The sequence below is a fragment of the Melanaphis sacchari genome, unplaced genomic scaffold (genome assembly GCF_002803265.2).
Source record: "Melanaphis sacchari strain LSU unplaced genomic scaffold, SCAv2.0 Contig2_pilon_pilon, whole genome shotgun sequence".
NCBI lineage: Eukaryota > Metazoa > Arthropoda > Insecta > Hemiptera > Aphididae > Melanaphis > Melanaphis sacchari.
This window is the reverse complement of record NW_020271173.1, coordinates 3528675-3547313: the sequence shown is the minus strand read 5'-3', so window position 1 is coordinate 3547313 and position 18639 is coordinate 3528675. Positions and strand designations below refer to the sequence as shown.

The 18639-nt window shown below is 26.1% G+C and overlaps 1 protein-coding gene across 2 annotated transcripts; it reads right to left on the bottom strand.

The window, feature by feature from the left end:
* Positions 1-10584: 10584 nt before the first annotated feature.
* Positions 10585-12865, bottom strand: LOC112596055 (protein THEM6-like). Of its 2 annotated transcripts, XM_025341522.1 has the most exons (3): positions 12681-12865; positions 11932-12060; positions 10585-11829 (listed from the first exon to the last, which is right to left on the bottom strand). In XM_025341522.1, exon 3 carries the CDS (start codon positions 11787-11789, stop codon positions 11130-11132), a length of 660 nt encoding a protein of 219 aa, XP_025197307.1. In that variant the 5' UTR covers positions 11790-11829; positions 11932-12060; positions 12681-12865; the 3' UTR covers positions 10585-11129. The 2 variants fall into 2 exon arrangements, with proteins under 2 accessions (XP_025197307.1, XP_025197306.1); XM_025341521.1 differs by lacking the exon at positions 12681-12865 and having other exon boundaries at positions 11932-12674.
* Between the last annotated feature and the right edge of the window lie 5774 nt (positions 12866-18639).

Below are 18639 nucleotides of genomic sequence, written 5' to 3'. Positions count from 1 at the left end.
ATTTAATTTACATACGGTGTATTTGATCATATTCTCGAAACACGATCTCGAGAACCCTCCGAAGAACAGGAGGAAGGTAATAACGCAAGAACAAGTACATTCAATATTTATTAGTACCGGACTTACATACAAGGCTTGTGTCCCTTGTGTCAGTCCGGCCACGTCATACTCATAACAAATACCCTTTTATAATAATTTTTTAATATTTTACTTTTATTTTAATTTCTCTTATTTTTGTGTTATTACAAGCCAATGACAATTTATAACTTTTAAAAAATTACTAATTTAATTATTACTTGAAAATTAAGTATGATGACAAAAATTTAATTATTTTATTGTATTCAGATTGAACGTTATTGTATTTTTTGATACTTCATAAATATATTATTTTATAACATGTTAGGTCGTTGTTGAGAAAATCTTGCTAGTTGTAGAAGCTTAGTCGCTTCAAAGTAATTTATTAAAAGCTGAAGTCTCATAAATAAAATAAAACAATCTAGAGGAGATCAACTTAGGTACATTTAGCGACTCCGGATGAAAAATACTTAACAACAATGATCTTTTTTTAATTTTTAATAATTTACATCTATATTACTACATTATTATGGTAATCTTCATCATTAATTTTTATTGTGTTTACCGTTGTTGATGATGCGCAGTTAGGTAACCACTAACTAACTAGGGTAATCTAATTCTTCCAATTAGTTTGGGCTTACCAAGCAATCGTTCTATAACGAGGAGGATCAAAATTCAAAACATTGTTAATAAAATCCATGCCTTTGCGCTTATTAATACAATATTTAATAAAAAATTAAACCAGATTACATTTTTTTTTTATATATTCATTTTTATTTGAAATAAACAATCTAGACATACGATACATAATAAGCTTATATGCTTATAGTGAGAATTTAAATGAAGGGGCTGATTAAGCAGTTACCCATTAACGACACTTATCTTAATTCATTTTTTTTTTTAGTTATCATTTATTGTAGAGAACATTTAAAAAAATACACTATAAAATACTCAGTTGATTTACGATTCAAACTATTTCATGGTAGATTCACAAGACTAAATATTCATAAAATGTAGATTAAACAATGCTTGATGGTATTTTTAACCCTTTTTTTCTGTAATTATCCATTTATTAATTTTATTTAAATGTTTTTATCGAATTTTCAAATACTCCAATTTTTACACTTTAAGAAATAATTTATGATAATACAAACTTCTATTTTAAAAAAGAACCATAATTTTTGAATATAAATTGTTATTTGTTGTCAAAAAGTTTATGTACCTACCTATACTCTATATACACCAACATTTAAACAATATATTTTATAATTTGTAAAATGTTTGAGTATAAACTAAAACCTGACTAATTATTTAATATATTTTGTGTAAAACCATAACTAAGCACTATTATTCTCGGAAAATAACGTTTAATAACTTAAAAACAATTCGTCCAAATTTTTATTTAAACCCAACAATAATGTTGATAAAAAATAAATGATCGTATAAATGTATTCAAGTTACAGAAAAAAAGGGTTTTAAAAATATTTTCTTATTTGCGTCATGCCTTGAGTTTCTTATGGATATAGGAAACTCAATAGAAACAGTAAACATCTATGATGTTTAAATTTTAAATATCATTAACAGTTCCAAAGATCAAAGTTTTAATTAATTTGTTAATGAATGTAAATAAATTAAGCATATTTGGTGAATGACAATGGTTTAAAAATTCTAAATTATAGAAACATAGAAAATGTAAATGAAAAACAACAAACTTGAAAAATATATACACATAGAAAAAATTGTAGATCATCTGAATCTTTTAATTAACTTAAGTTATGCATTGTGTACCAGCTGTTCTAAAACAGTATTTCTCATTCACTTTATTTATAAAGATATATAAAAACTGATTATACTATAATTTAGAAATATATAACTAATTTAATTAATATTGTAATGTTGTATCTATAAATTAATTAAAAATTACACTAGTAATTCAAAAACGTGTTTAATTTATTATTCACTGAATGTAGCTATATTATATAAAATTATTGTGTAACAACATACATACTTAATAATTATTAAATTAAAAGTAAATGTAGTTTTAAAATAAATACAACCTTAAACATTTTACATGGTTTTAGATTTAATTAATTGTTAGGTATACTCTAGTTGAACTACATAGTTTAATTATATCTTTTAGTTTTACTGAAACACATTAAACAGTTTTATTCAACTTTTTGTATTAAAAACTTACCTTATAAAGATTCATTTGACATTTTATTTCATGACTAAAATTCTTTAAAATATATTCAATAATACAGACTTTTTAAAATTATATGTTTATCAACCCTAACAAAAATAAAAGAAATCTCAAAAGTTATCGTTTAAAATCTTTTTAAGTTTGTAAATAATCAAATATTCAAATAGACCTAATTATATAAATATTGATGTTGTACATAAATAAATTAGGGTTATAAGTTTTAGAAATATATAATGTGAACAATTGGATTATTAATACTTTAAAAATAGGTTTAGAAATTTGAACTTTCCAAAAAGTTTTATATTAGATATTTTTATTTTTTTTTTTGTATGCCGATGACAATAGAAACTAAAATTACCATATTTTCAACGTAACGTAGTTTTTAAAAGTATAAACTAATTTATTTTGTTAACATTTATAAAATAAACACTTATATGCAATTTTAATCAAAAAGTTCCAACAAAATAAATTTGTATTCAGTTACATTGTTGTGTTTGAATTTTATTCGTAGACTTCTATTCAACATCTCAGTAGTAAATGATAAGCTTGATATAAAAATATTTTAAAATCATCATTCAACTTAAATTAGAAAATTAATCAAAAATTATACTATATTAGTCGGTTACATGAAAATAAACATTTTCTTTTCCATTTTGACAAACTTAAGTCTGTCTGTATCTAAACATCTGGTTATTTCATATATAGTTAAAAAAGTTTTTTTTTCTAATATTTTTATAATTACAATCGTTCATTGTTTAGTCGTTAATAATTAATAAATTAATAATTGAGTTGAAATTTATAAGATACAGATTTAACAAATTCAAAGCAATTAACTTTTCCCAATATTTTTTCTATCAATTTTTCGTTTACAAAATCTTCCTTGAATATTATACAGTTTCTTCATCTTCCTTTTGGACTGCTTATTTTAATATAAACGTCAATTTGAATATTTTTTAAAACGTATATAAATTTAAATATATTGTGAGTGAGCAAAATAAAATATAGAATTGAAGTGTGAATGAAAGGATTCACATGCGTTGGTAGTTTATATTGTACTAGGTTTAAATTTAGACAACAATTTTTAAGAAAAATTTAAGTCAGGATGAATATAATTTTTTAATAAATATTACGTGCATTTTTCTAATCGTTCTTCGTCTAATTGAATACTTACTAAATCATTTTTAAAACAGTTTTCAACATAGTTTGATGCTAAGAATAGAAGTCTAAAAAAATGTTTTAGGTAATTATCTATCTCTGCATTTATTTTTATCATCACTATTTAATCCTAGATAATGAATCTTTACCACCATTTTTTACTTAGATACATTTACAATATTTAATATTTATAATATTTTTTTATAGCCAAACTGTAAACAAGATCTGTGTGATATGCTTCTTCAAAACCAGCATAAATCATTTCAAGTATAAAATCGAAATTTCGTATATTACATTCATTGAGAATATATGTAAAAGTTTAAGAATAACACTCTATACATTAAAAAGTTAACAAATAAAATATTATAAGAATATAATAGTTTTTGTGAGTAATATGAATAGTAAACATTTGCAAAAGAATTTTATAACTTTCAAGTATATCATCCATATAAATTGTATTAAATTTACATACAAATTTAAAATTTTTAGTCGTTAAAAAAATAATTATATTATTTATACTATCATTAATTAATAAAAAGTCTTCTTCACGATTTGTTTTTATTTTAAAATCGTTAAGTGTTTTATGAATATTTAAACTTTTAGAAATACTTGGTTGAATATTTTTTTAGCATAGTGCATATTTTTTTAATTTAAGTATAATTTTTACATGTTAGATTTTCTATATAATTTTTTAATTCATTAAATAATATCTTAAATGAATTTTTACAATTATTTTATCGTGCTTTTATTTTTAAAAGTTATTCACTGTTTTCATTGCCATCATTCGATATTATTTTTTAGACATTTATGAAATTAAAAATTTCAAAATATAAATAACATTTATACGCTTGTCTTTTTCATTAAACATAATATTACAATACTTGTCCATTATGTATGAAATGTGAAAAAATACTTGTGGTTATTATCGGAAAATACGTTATTCATATTATATTAGTACTTCTTATATAACTACTACGACACAATAAATAATTATGCATAGATCATTGTAAAGAATATAATATTTATTCACGTAGACTCAATTCGTACAACATTTAAAACTAGTATCGAACCCAACTAAAATACAGCCATATCATAGACATCTATTGTTTTTATTTAATATACAACATGTATAATGTTTATGTAATTTAGAATCATAAAAGTCCTCTACAATCATACTCAATTTTTAAATGAAAGATGTTAACATTTTGTCAGATTAAATTTACTAAAATTTATAACTAAGGCCCGGAACTTACTGATTTAAATCGTAGAACTTTGAGGTACTGAATAATCGTCTTCGTCATCGTCATCGCTATCTATCATTAATGATCGTAATTTCTTACGAGGAGAAAAGTGTGTTTCAAAATTATCTTCATTTTCTTATATTGATTCAGTTAATTTTTCTTAATTTTCTATTTCTTTATCAGAAATTAATTATTTCAATTAATTTTCAAATTGTTTCCAAACAGTTTCTTTTTCTTCTTCTGATAAAAATTTTAACTCTCGAAATCTTGGATCTAGTGCAGATGCTTTTGCTTATATTAATCCCATCATTTCTCTTCGATATTTTAAGTCATCTAAAATAGGTTTTTAACCATAGCTAAAAAATTTGTATTTAGTTCACTAACTTTTAACGTATTTTAAAGACTTTTAATCAATCTGGGTGCTATTGACGCAATTGTGTAGTAGTTTTCTCCACCTAATACTTCTGTGACAATTTTTAAATGGTTCCATTAATTTCATATACAGTATATAATTTTATTATATACTGTTTACTCAATTTAATTCAAAAATACAAAAAATAATTTAATTGTCCGTAAAATCCCAAGCCCCTATTTATCACACCGATATCGCGTTATTTTCGATAATTATTTTTAGATATCGACATCGAAATTATTAAGAAAATACCAACGATATCGATATCATATCGAATTATCGATATCGTTGGCCAACATTACAAATCATGCATACCAAAAATGATTTGGTTAGGATTTAAATCTCAATATCAAGGAAATAACATACCAATTTACATAAAGACACTTCCGTGTGACGCGTGTTAATTACAAATTAAAAAACTACAAATATAATATTTAGTATGTGAAACATACGACATATTATACTTATAAAGCAATACTTGATCATATACTTTAACAATAACTTGAAATTTAATTCACGTATTTTTAATTTTAGTGTACATCATAGCGTTAATATATACAGTCGGGCAGACAATATCTTAATAAATATTGAATACATGATTTTTTTAATTTTTTTTTATTTTCAAACAACAAATAAATTGTGTGCGATTATGAGATAATAAAAAATTTAAAAAATAAAACAATAAAATAATAATTTAATAATGTAATAAAAATGTATTTTACTGAATAATTTTACTGTGATGTTAGATCCAACCAATCCAAGACTTCGTGAATGATAAAATAACTATAAGAATATAAATACCTAATCCATCTTTCAACAAATGAAAAATATTCCATTATATCTGATAGAAAACGAATAGACGACTATCCAAAAACGATAACTACGACAAGCAAGCCCCCGTTTGTCTAAAAATGCCTTTTCACCCACATCTCTTTTTGCCCAAATATTGTAAAACTAATTTTCCTTTTCGCCCAAAAATAGTATAGCACTTTTTGATCTCATTTTTATAATACGTACCTACTTTAGTTAACACTTGCTTTAAATTATTTATAAATAAATTACAAATTTAATAAATATATTTTGACAATTTATATTTTTTTTTTATTTATTTATAATATTCTTAACACAAATCCATTCTCTTTTATTCCTAACATATTATATAGTGATAAATGACAAATACACAATACATTTTTGGAGAGAAATAAAAGCCGCCTCCTTATGGTACTCTCTGAGTAATGCAAAATAGCTTTTAAAAATATTAACACAGATCAATAATAAAGTGTTTCCCAAAGAGTGTATTATAAAAATGTCGCCAAAAAGTTCTTTAATATTTTGGGCAAAGTAGTTTTAAAGTATATTTTAGGCGAAAAGCGGAAAGTCATTTTTGGGCAAAAAAATTCCCACCTTAATACAACATTTCCCAAAGGGTTAAATATATAAGAAACTTACATACATTTTATTTCTATTGCAATGTACTCGTGACCAGAATGGTATAGCGGATTTTCACCCCCCCCCCCCCCCCCAACCTAAAAAAAAAAATATCCAAAAAAAATATATATAATACAGAGACGATCTCAGACAGAATCATAAGGGGTATAGTCTTTAAAATTTCTTATTACAATTATTTTGACCTTTTTTTTCTTTTTTGCTATCTATGCACCCTCCCTTTTTCATTGAAAACTTTTGGATCTGCCCCTATCGACCCCCCCCCTTCTAAAATAAATAAATAAGTTTGTAAATATGCCACTGCTCGTGATATCTTGTCAGTAGATAATAAATTAAACATTTTTCTGAACTATTATACTCGTAAGTAATTGAAATAAAATTTAATAAAATATTATTAGAATCAAAGTGAATTTTTCTCTATCTTTTTTAAATACCAATAGCGTTTTATTTTTGAATTTAAAGAATCTTACATACAATTAATTAGCAAGGTCACATATACATGGTACTACAAAGTAAACATTTTTTCTTTGAAATTGGAACCATGGTTCCAGAAAATCGACTGATCTATATAAATAGACAAAATTTACTTTTGTTGTTTGATAGTTGATGTAATTACTAACATTTGATAACAAAACTGAAAATTGAAACTAAAAAAAAAATTTACTTTCATATATAGAATATTATATTTTTAAATATTATTTTGTATGTTTGTATACATAACTATAGATACTAGTACATGTAAAACAATAAAATTGTACTCTACAACTACAGCATCTAGAGATGTATTTACCAAACCTCCGCAACTTATCAAGATAATAATATTATAATGATTGATTAACCTAGCATATCTCTTTTTTTTTTTTATTATTAATGATTCTTATTAAAACCCTAATTAATAACAATGTAACATATAATAATAAAGTATCCATAGCGAAAAAGTAAACAAAAATATTAAATATTATGATGTAAATAACTATAATAGCTAGTAGTTTGTTTTATTAATTTTAAAAATATATGTTTTTATTTTTTCCGTTTATATTTTTTTTAGATATTTTATTTAAGTACTTACGTATAATTACATTTTTGGCCAAATTCCAGTAAAAAACCATTAGAAATGTTTTATCACCAAACACAGTTTTCAAAATATAATGTCCACATTTTAATTGTTTTTTCTATTTTACTATTATAATTTGATGACATAGTTTGTGAACCATGATCACCAAAGATAGTACCTTTTATAATTACATAATAAACAATTTTAAGTATCATTATTTAATAATCCATTTACAATTAAAACAAAATGTAATGTCTGTAACAGAGCTTACAAGCGTTATAATAACGTTATATTTGACAAAAAACGGTTGAAATCTGTAAACGTAATTATAACTGAAAATGATATACATAAATAATTAAATAACACGAAATAAAACATAACGATTAACAAAATATTATATGATATATCATCAAACAAAACGTTATATTATATAGTATATCACAAAAAGTAATTATTAATTTCCAATCATTTAATAGTTATAAATTATAAAACATACCAAAAATGTTAATTCTGAATAACGATAAACGCAAAATTTGTTTAACGTTTTAATTGTAAATAACGTATAACAAAATATTTTTTTCAAATGCAAGCCCTGATCTATAATAATAATGTTATTCATCGATTTCATTATATTAAAAAAAAAATAATGTTACGATATTAAAATATTATCATTAAGAACCTATAATATTAAGCAGAAGTACCTATTGTAAAGGATATTCGCACGGGCACAAATCATCTTATTATAATGATCCGCATCTTTATTAAGGCTACAATTAAGTCATGTGTACTTCGATTTTTCCAAGTTACACAACTTATGTCCGGTAAATTATTTATGAGTTATATGAGAATTGCGTGCCAATAAATTTAAATCGAGAAATTTGTTCATCACAATACTATATAAGTATTATACTCGTACATATATTTTACAAGATAATAAATTTTATTCCGTCATATTATTTATCAGTTTTTCACTGATATAAATTGTAATTAAAAATTATTGCACACTAAGCAACAGTCATAATAAAATTGTTCATCAATTCATAACGATAAATTTGTCCATTACAATATTATATAAATATATTTTACAGTTATACACAAGATTCTTATTTCGTCATACTTATGAGTAATATAAATATAAATATAAAAAAAAAAAAAATAGTTATTACGTATTAAGTAAAAATTTAAATGAAACGGTTTTTTTTAAATTGACTTTTCTCCGAGACACGACTCGTGTACGCCTATTTATTCGTCGAGATACAACACATATTCACCTACTCTTTTATCATTGGAACACCTAACTCATTAATAACACATTATAACCCTTCGTTATCGTTGTTTTAAAGACGTTAACAATGTTTTCGGACTTTTGCACAAAAGTAAATAACCATATATCGACATATCGTACCATATTATTATTATATACATAGTCGGCATTCCGGTAAGACGGGTATTATGCATGTTGTGTATCCATTAACCGTTTATCATCTCAAATGACTTACGGCTTTGTTAAAAGTAAGAGTGGCAGCAATAGGCCAAGCAAAACTAGGTAGGTATCTATGTTACGTGATTTTACGTTTAAACCGGTTTTGTTTATGGTGTACTGCGGTAATATAATATAATACGTTCTGTAGATACTCGGAATGTTCACCATATGATTATGAAATACGAAACACTATCTAGCTGTTACATTTTTAATAACGTTTAAACATTATACAATTTAATTTTTATAAAATATTTGTTCATACAATCGCTGAATGGCCTTTTCAAAGTACACTTAACGGTAATAAATAATATTATGGTATTATTATAACGCTTAGAGGTTACCAAACTATGTAATAATTCATAAAGTACAAACATGTGCCGAAATTTTAATCAACAAAATGTTTACATGTTTCAAACAAAGGACAACCGTCAACAGACCGTAATCCTACCGTTATTCCAGTCAACGATACTTATTTGTAAAATGTTATACTGATTTTATTTTTTCCAGAATGTTTAAAGCGTTATTATTCTAAAAAATGTTTTGTTCGCAATCACCTCGATTTAAATGCTGTTAGACTATTCATTCGACGGTATACACAGTTAAGTGTAAAAATCAAAATATCAACAACGCCTGTTACATTAACGGTCTTTGAAAAATATAATTGATAATTCGAAACAATATCCACTGAACCACAACCATTGAACTATTAATTTCCTCTGTCATTTTACCAAAACAGCGGGGATCATTTATCCGTGATAAAATTATACTCACAACTTTTATTTATTTTTCTTGATATTATTTGAATATTATTGGTTCAGAATTTATATAATCAAGAATCACGACCAAAAAATATTATAGTTATTATCTTATAATAATATAAAAATAATACTATTTTTTGTGGATTATAGATCCACCACAATGAAGTATGAAAATAGGTACATGTTCGTTCGTAACATGAGCTATTGGTGAGAATGATTTTTGTTATTAAACATTGTTTAGTACTTAGTACCTAATGAACGATCTAAAAATTCTTAATTTTCAGTGAAAAAACACAAGTTACGATACTATAATAATAGTTTACACTTATTAAATTCATTCGTTGCTAACAAACAATAAATAACAAACATGTCTACACTTCAGTAAAACAATTGTAGACACGTACAACTCATTTTTTTTTTTTTACACAAAGTTCAAAATAATAATACATATATAAAAAATTAAATGTAATATACAATATCACAATATTTAAAACGATCAAGTTCGGTGATTAACTTATCTTATACCTACTCTAAATTAATAACTTGTATAAAAGTCAAGGACATCAATACTCATATTTTCATAATATAAAAGGCTTATCGAATATAATATTAAAATAATAATTATTGAAACCTAATTATATATTTAATAGACTTAACTTTAATAAACGAATTTATTTTATTGCTACAAAAGTAGTATTATGTATAAAACAAATTGTAGAAAAAAACTAATGACTAGAATTACATTGATCATAATAGTATACAGTTACAATAATTTAATGTAATTAACATAAAATGCCAAGCTTTCATCATTCCCAAAATAATAACAAATTGTATAGCACGACTAAGCAATATTTTGATCAAAGGCACAGACAAATGCGATTTGTTAAAATTAATTACACAAAACATAACACCTAAGTTAATAATGATCACATAACGGCATAAAGTGACGTTAAAATTCAGTCGAAAAATGTAATTATTAAAATGTGATTAAATATCATTATTAGTTCTGTCATCGTGGTTTTAAAACCGCGTAATTTAACGCTCCGGTATGAACAAGTAAACAAAATCGAAAAAACCACGTAAACCTACTGGATTCCAAACAGGAACGTTTTAAGAGATGCATCGTTGTTATCGGAACTTGAAACTGTCCTTTAAGTCATTGTCGTTGACCTCAGGACAGTCTTAAACCAGCGTATGCTGGCGGCAGGCCTTGACGAACTCACCTCCGCGAGTCGGCTCGATGACAGTACTCGAAAGGTCTTGGATGTGGTGTGAAAGGAAGTTTTCGGGGAAGCGCAATCTCTATCAATTTCCGTTGCGTAAATTAGTACTAGATACAATGTTCGATTGGATCCAGTGGTGGACTTCCAAAGGGCACTCGGGCTTCATCCGGGGCACCTCCTGAACGCCAGGCATCTCCTTGGTGTGCTTGGCCAGTAGTTCACTCATCAGCATCTCAACGTCACAATTAATCACCCTCTGTCGACAATGAACAATGGCGTTGATGAAGTTGTCGCCTCGACTCACAAACCTATGCTCCATATAAATCGAGTCTTGGTCCCAGTAAACGATCCGGGACGATATGCTGTACAAACTGAACGTCCGGATGAACTTACGATACCGGATGCTTGTTCCGCCCTGCACAGGAAGCCCACCCTTGTCCCGGATCGCTTTCCACAGCCCAGTGCGCATGTAGAATTCGGTCCGGGCGAAATCCACCTCCCGCAGATATCTCGAATTGTTCATGTGGAACAGCAGGAAGTCGACGTCCGTGGTCAGGCATGCTGAAGAATAAGAAGTGGTGTCCAGTATGTGCACGTACTTCTTAAGGATCCGGCACATGGTCGCGCACCACAACGTCCGGGCAAAATAGTGTACTTCGAACACCCAATACAGGAGCACGATCACCAACAACACGGTCACCGCAAGTGAGTACGTGTCACAGGTCAATAAGAAGTTAAACATTTTACTCGGTTTTTTAGCACAAATATATATACGTTTAATACTAAACAAAAAAAAAATAAATAAAAAAAATGCTAATATTTTTGCAATAAAAATATTATATATATATATAATAATAGTATATAATTTTTTTTTATATTCGTACGCGATTCCAAAAGCACGAAACCCTGGGCCCCCGAAGCATCTCAACTCTGGGCCATGACGACCAGTCGCGGGACCGTTTCAAGACACTTGTGACTAAAAAAACGCAATGGCGATTTGTCGAAAACGCGGTCTGGATGATAAAAAAAATATAAATAAACACAAAAACAAGCGTACGAATAAAAACGCACGCTGGAAATATTTAAGTTATTTTTACTCAATAACAACAACAACAATAATAATAATAATAACAACAACAACAATATTTACTGTGTCGTTTATTTACATCACCCGCGTATCAGCTGCGGCTGCGTACAACTATCGCACGAGACGTATTATTATACACGAGTACTCACGCCCGATAATGGCGATGCGGTATTAACGCAATAAAAATCGATATTCTACCTATAAACGGGTAAAAGGTAAGGTTGACGCGAAACGACGAAATCGTTAAATATTCAACCGTCGATAAATAATATTATTATTTTATCGTTGTGTCGGTCTCTCGCCCGCAATCGTATTGACTTTTGCTTCGGACTCGTTGCCGCGTAAGATATGACTGCGCTTGTGTGTCGGCACGACTCCTAAACACGAAACATAATATAATACGAGTCATCAGACGGTTGACGCACCGACGAGGGACTTGCCGCCGCCTGCAACCCCTACCATCGTACTGCTGTTGTTATTATTATATTTTTACGCGGACGAGACGCCTATTATTTAAACAAATCGCTATGTTTTGTGCATACGTACTTTTTAATGATGACGATGACGACGACAACGTTGTTAGCCTGTGTTACCCGACCACACGTGTTGTGTTATTTATTATTATTATTATTATTATTATTATTTCTTCGTTATAACATGAGAATATGATAATAATATGGTTAGGTTAAGTTACGTATTATTCGATCGCGCGCAGTCGTCGCTACACGGACGGTCGGTCGTCGTAGACTAAATCGGTCGCCGAACAAACTTACCAGTTTGTAAGGTCAACGTGTAAGCACGCCCACGGAGTTAGGCATCGTATTCGGTCGATGGCCGTTGTTGGCTCTTCGGCGGAAACTCTCATTCGCGCTTATTGGACGGATACCATCTTCGGATGGTTTATTATAAGATAATATTGCAATGATGTCCGAGTGAATAATTATTTGCAATCCGTCTTGTTTACACAATCGAACGAACTGATGCATTTGTGTACTCGGTATTTGTTGTTATACCATAACATCTAATATCTATCCTCTATCGGTTTTTTTCTAATCAACCGACATCGCGTTTTGAAATGGTTAAAGTACTTAAATGTCTACTTTCTAGTAGAAATTAAATCTAATCGGTAATTTGGGGACAAGAGTAAAAAATTATTAGGAATGCATATTAAATTGTTATTCTTTTTTAACATTTCATGTTCAATTTCTTACAACCATTTAATATTTAAAAGAAAAATAATTATTTTAAATATCAGAGTTAAATTTTTCAACTATTTTCAACTAAAGTTTATTAAATTATCAAAGTTCACAACGAAATAGTGAACAGGCATTCGAAATAAATAAATGTAAAGCGTATATTTATTATCAAGTTTCATATTATCTAACTTATAATTTGTGGAGTAGTATGTTATAACTCTATGACGAAAACATTGACAAAAAAAAATTCATAAATTTCAGGTTTTATTCCGATAAAATTGATCGTTGATTTAGTCTAGACTCCAAAGGATAAAATTAAAATACATTGCAATTTATTTTAACGTTAGCAAAAATATGAAAAATATAACATAACTATGACCACAAAAAAATGTAACATCAAAGTCATCTCTCAGTAGAAAATCATAAATGTTGTATAAATTCGAATCTCTGTTTCTGATTAAAGTCATTAGTTAACCATATTATTAATAATATTATATTTTCAAGGTTGATAATGTATTCAACGTTAAGACTTTTTTAATATAATATAATCAATATTATCAGCAACTATTGCTTCCTGTTTATTTCTCACGTCTTTTTTGTTGGTTTTGTTGACGAAGAAAAACCTGTTTATATTGGTTTGGTATTTTTTTAAATACCAACGAGTAAAAAATTAAAAAAATAATTCTCATTATAAAAAAAAAACAACTTAATATTTATAACTCCCTATTATTACATTGTTTAAAACAAATCAACTGGGAAAGTTTAAAACCGTGTGAAAAATATTGTTGAATCTTTTAAATCACTGACTGTGCTTATAATATTTGCAATACTTACACGCGCTTATATTATAAGCACCTATTATTGGCATGTTTAAAAATTTTTTACCACAGTATGTCTTAATTAATATCAATACGTAATATAATATACATAGACTTATGTATATTATATTTATATTTATTTTATTATAAGTATTTAAATTAAGAATATATAAATATATTCAGTTTTACTATACTTATATGTACAACGCATAGTATTATATAATATTATAGTGACTATTGATGTAAAAAAATTTTAATTTATAATACAGATAATACATATTAATAAATCTCCAGTTATTTCGAATCAGGTTTTAATTAGGTAACAAATAAAATTACTAAACAATATTATTTTAAAAATGTTAAAATAATACTGTTGATTACATTTTTTTTTATGATTATTATTTTAAAATCTCAGTTATTATTAATTATTATATCATTACTTCTTATTGAATGATGGGTCTTAAAAATATTGGAGTGTAAAAAATGGTGTATCTACTCGTATTTCTTGAAAAATTATATTTATAATGTCCAGAATATTTATTATTATTAATCCTCAAATCTGAAATTTTACTTTACAACTTTTTATATTTTACTATTTTCAACTATTTATGTGACTATAGTACAACTTATATTTAATTTTAACATAAATAAATTGTTATATTACTTTCATCAATTATAGTTTTTTTTTTATTGATATGTTTTTGATTCTTAAAACCATATTATAGAATCAGTATTTTGATGGTAAAACTAATTTTATCGATGTCATAACCATTCTAGGTATCTTAAAGTTATGTTCTTTTTTAAATATTACAAATAAACTTATTAGAGTAATATATTAATCGACAATTGAGAAACTGTGAAAATCATTTTTTTTTCCATACCTTAAGAAACAGTATTCAACGGTAGTGATTCTGGAAGATAGTGTTATAATAAAAGTAGTAATGTAAAAGTTTTAGCACTCAAAATATATAATAAAGTAGTTTTTATACCAGTGCAACGAAATTAACTTTATTTTAATGTCATTAAATAGCTCTAAAAATATTATCTTTGTTTGGAGAAATAATATACTTCAATAATATTTATTAAGTAAAAATCAAAGTAACCAAGAGAACACAGAACTACTAAGTTAAGTAATTTTTTATAATTAATGTGTAGTCTGCGTATTTACATAAAAATTCAATCCCTGAACATTATTTTAAATAATATAATATACTGAGAATTTTCATTTTAAAAATTACATCAAATATAATTTAGTTTATTAAACATATTGTTTTCGTGGTTAATTAAGAAAATTAAAATATATTATTTGTTCTTTGTTTTAAGTGTTAAAGGTATATTTTCAGTACATATAATTAAAATAACTTTATTTTTAGTTCAACGTTTGATAATCATAGACAAATTATAAATTATAGAATACATAGCTAATATTATGTTTATACATATCAGTAGGTATTTTAGTTATTACGTTATTATGTTGCACAATACACACAATACACGTGCACAGTTGCAAGTTAAATTATAGAAAAAAAATAGGTAACCAATAGCTAACCATGTAAATTGTAAATACATATTGAAATAGATGAGTAAATGTAGTAATAAATACATTTTTTGAATAGGTAATTCAAAATTACAAATGTTATTATAATCTTTTCATTTTACATTATTGCGAACTTTTGGTCTGCAAAAAACACAGCACGATTGTGTATCAAATATATAGGATTCTTCCTATTTTATATAATAAGGAATACAAAATTGTCTAATATATAATTATTGGCAGGAGTATTTTTAATTAAATACGAAAAAATATCACTGACTACATTTTTGGCTAAACAACTAAGAGCAAAATTACTAAATATAATATTATAACCAAATACCTAAGTATTTCCTATTATAAATAGTATTCGTTTCATAAGTGACAATTAACTAACAATTTTTTTAAATCAGATTTTCACACAATTAAATTTTTGGTATGAAATAGTGTCAGGAGTTTTTTTTTTTCAAGAAAAATTTAAAAATACGCAATCGGGGGTTTCCGTTTTTCGGCAAAATGATCTTTATCCATTAGCATCGTGATCATTTTCTGCTATATATACCTAAGTTATACTCCACCAAAAAAAAATTAATATATTTTTTAAGAACCCAATCTATCAATAGAAATAATTACGATGTATGTGTCTCACCTTTAATCACAGATATTAATCATAGTTTATGATTCATAAACTATTATATTTTTTTTATCTTACTGCATAGCTAATGTATTTTCCAACGTATACAATATTACATACAAATAAATAAACGAATAGTAGGTATAACTAAACAGTATAAGTATAAATATTAATGATTAAAAATATCACAAATTTGTTGTCCAAATAATACATTAAAATTTTAAAATTAAAATTACGTAAAAAGTACAAACATTCAAATAAGTTTTAACACAAACAATATTTATTATACGAAAAACAGATTTGTTGATAAAATTGAACCCAGTAAAATGTCCATGAATGTATTTTTGAGTGTATTCTTATACAGGTTTGTATTTCATTTATCAAATTCTGAACTCATGTTGATATTATTGGTAAGTTTTTATGAAACGATTGATTGAAATTTAAATGAAATGATTCACATGCATTTGTGGTCCTCGTTAATGAAAAAGTTTCTTATACCTATAACTTAGGGGAGAACGTATTTGTACTTGAAATGTAACTATTCAATAAATATGTGAATACACTAGAACGCGATTATCAGATGACACTGTGGCATATTTTTCATAAAAAAAACTTAGTATTACTTCGCTGAAATTTAAAAATAATAAGCCAAACGTATGACGCAATTATACATACTAATACTAAACTTATTTTTATACTCAATAACTAGATCTAGAGTTTTAATTTGTCGATGCTTGGATTAAGTGAAATCAACTACCAAATACATTCATCCCAAGCCTAACTTCATTATCTAAATTTAATATAGTTTTTTTAAATTTACTATTTATACTATTTGATAAAAAAATACGACCTATGTAATAACACAATTCAGATATTTTATGTAACATATAAATGTAAGTCTCTGTTTTTTTGTCAGACAGCAAACAAAATACAAATGGTTACATAGTGTTAATATTTTATTTTTATTGATCTTATTTTAAGTTCGGCAACTAAGGCCATTAGCTGTGGATAGGAACAGTATGTTTTTTTTGTGTAGGGTTGTTTGTTTGTAAGGTTTGTTTCATAGAGTCGGAACATGCGTATGTATGTGTGTGCGCCATGGATTCGTCACTAAAAACCCGGATGGTCACCCATCCGAGAGCTAACGACGCCGCAGCCGACCGATACTTGAACTCAAACACATTAATGAGTAAGTCCAACCACTGTGCCACACCAGGCCATTGTTGATTTTTTCACCCATAAATTGTATACATTTAAGTAAAAAATCTATTTTTGGAAAGTGCCATCCATGTATAAAGTCTGGACATCACATAATAAATTACAACTTTTTGCGCATGAAAAAATCAAAAAAAATTGAATTTTGAAAACAATTTATCTTGCATTGTCTAAATATTCATCTTTCATAATGAGTTGAGTAAAGATTGTATAGAAATTTAATTCTTTTAAATTTTTTATTTACGTTGTCGCAGCCCACGGTTTCAACTAAAAGGTTCAGATAGACAGTGAATAATAACCCGTCAATTATCCACGGATAACTTCACAATTAACAGATTAAATAATAATAATAACTTAGTAGTATTCATGATACCCTCTTCACTACAAGCCACATAAGCTTACGAGTAGGTTAATCCAATTTTTAATTAACTATAATATCTATGATCTGTAATTTATGTTTAATTTTTTCAATAAAAAAAAAATATTAACGCGGAATATAACTAAAATAAGAGGTTCTCAAAAAATATCTTGAATAATTTATTAAGTTTTTTTGGCAGAAAACGGTTAAGGTAATAACGAAGGGAGGTCATTTTGGTGAAAAACATAATGTCCACATATAATCATACTGTATCACGTTAATATGTAAAAAAAATTAATCAAAACATATGCAGATATGAGTATTAGACACTTATCTCTATAACCAAAAACTTGGGTGGATGATAGAAGATAATAGAAGATAGTTAAAATGAAACTATATGCATATATTTAAATATACAGTTAATAAATAATTATGGATAATAATATTATCAAGACGATTCTAAACAAAAACTAGATAACATTAATATTATTATAAAAAAGTTGTATTAATTAGTAAAAACTTTTTATCATTTGAATGTGATATTAAAAAAATGCTAATATTTAAATTTTAAGAAGCAATATTGAAAACTACAAAATATATTATAAAAAATTCCACTATATTAAGTCTATACACAAAAATATAATCACATATTCAAGTTTCTAATACGTTAATCAAATTATTAGATATTTTATTTTCATATTTTCCAAATAATACACCATTGTTTATTTTAAATATATTATAGTTAATCTTTAA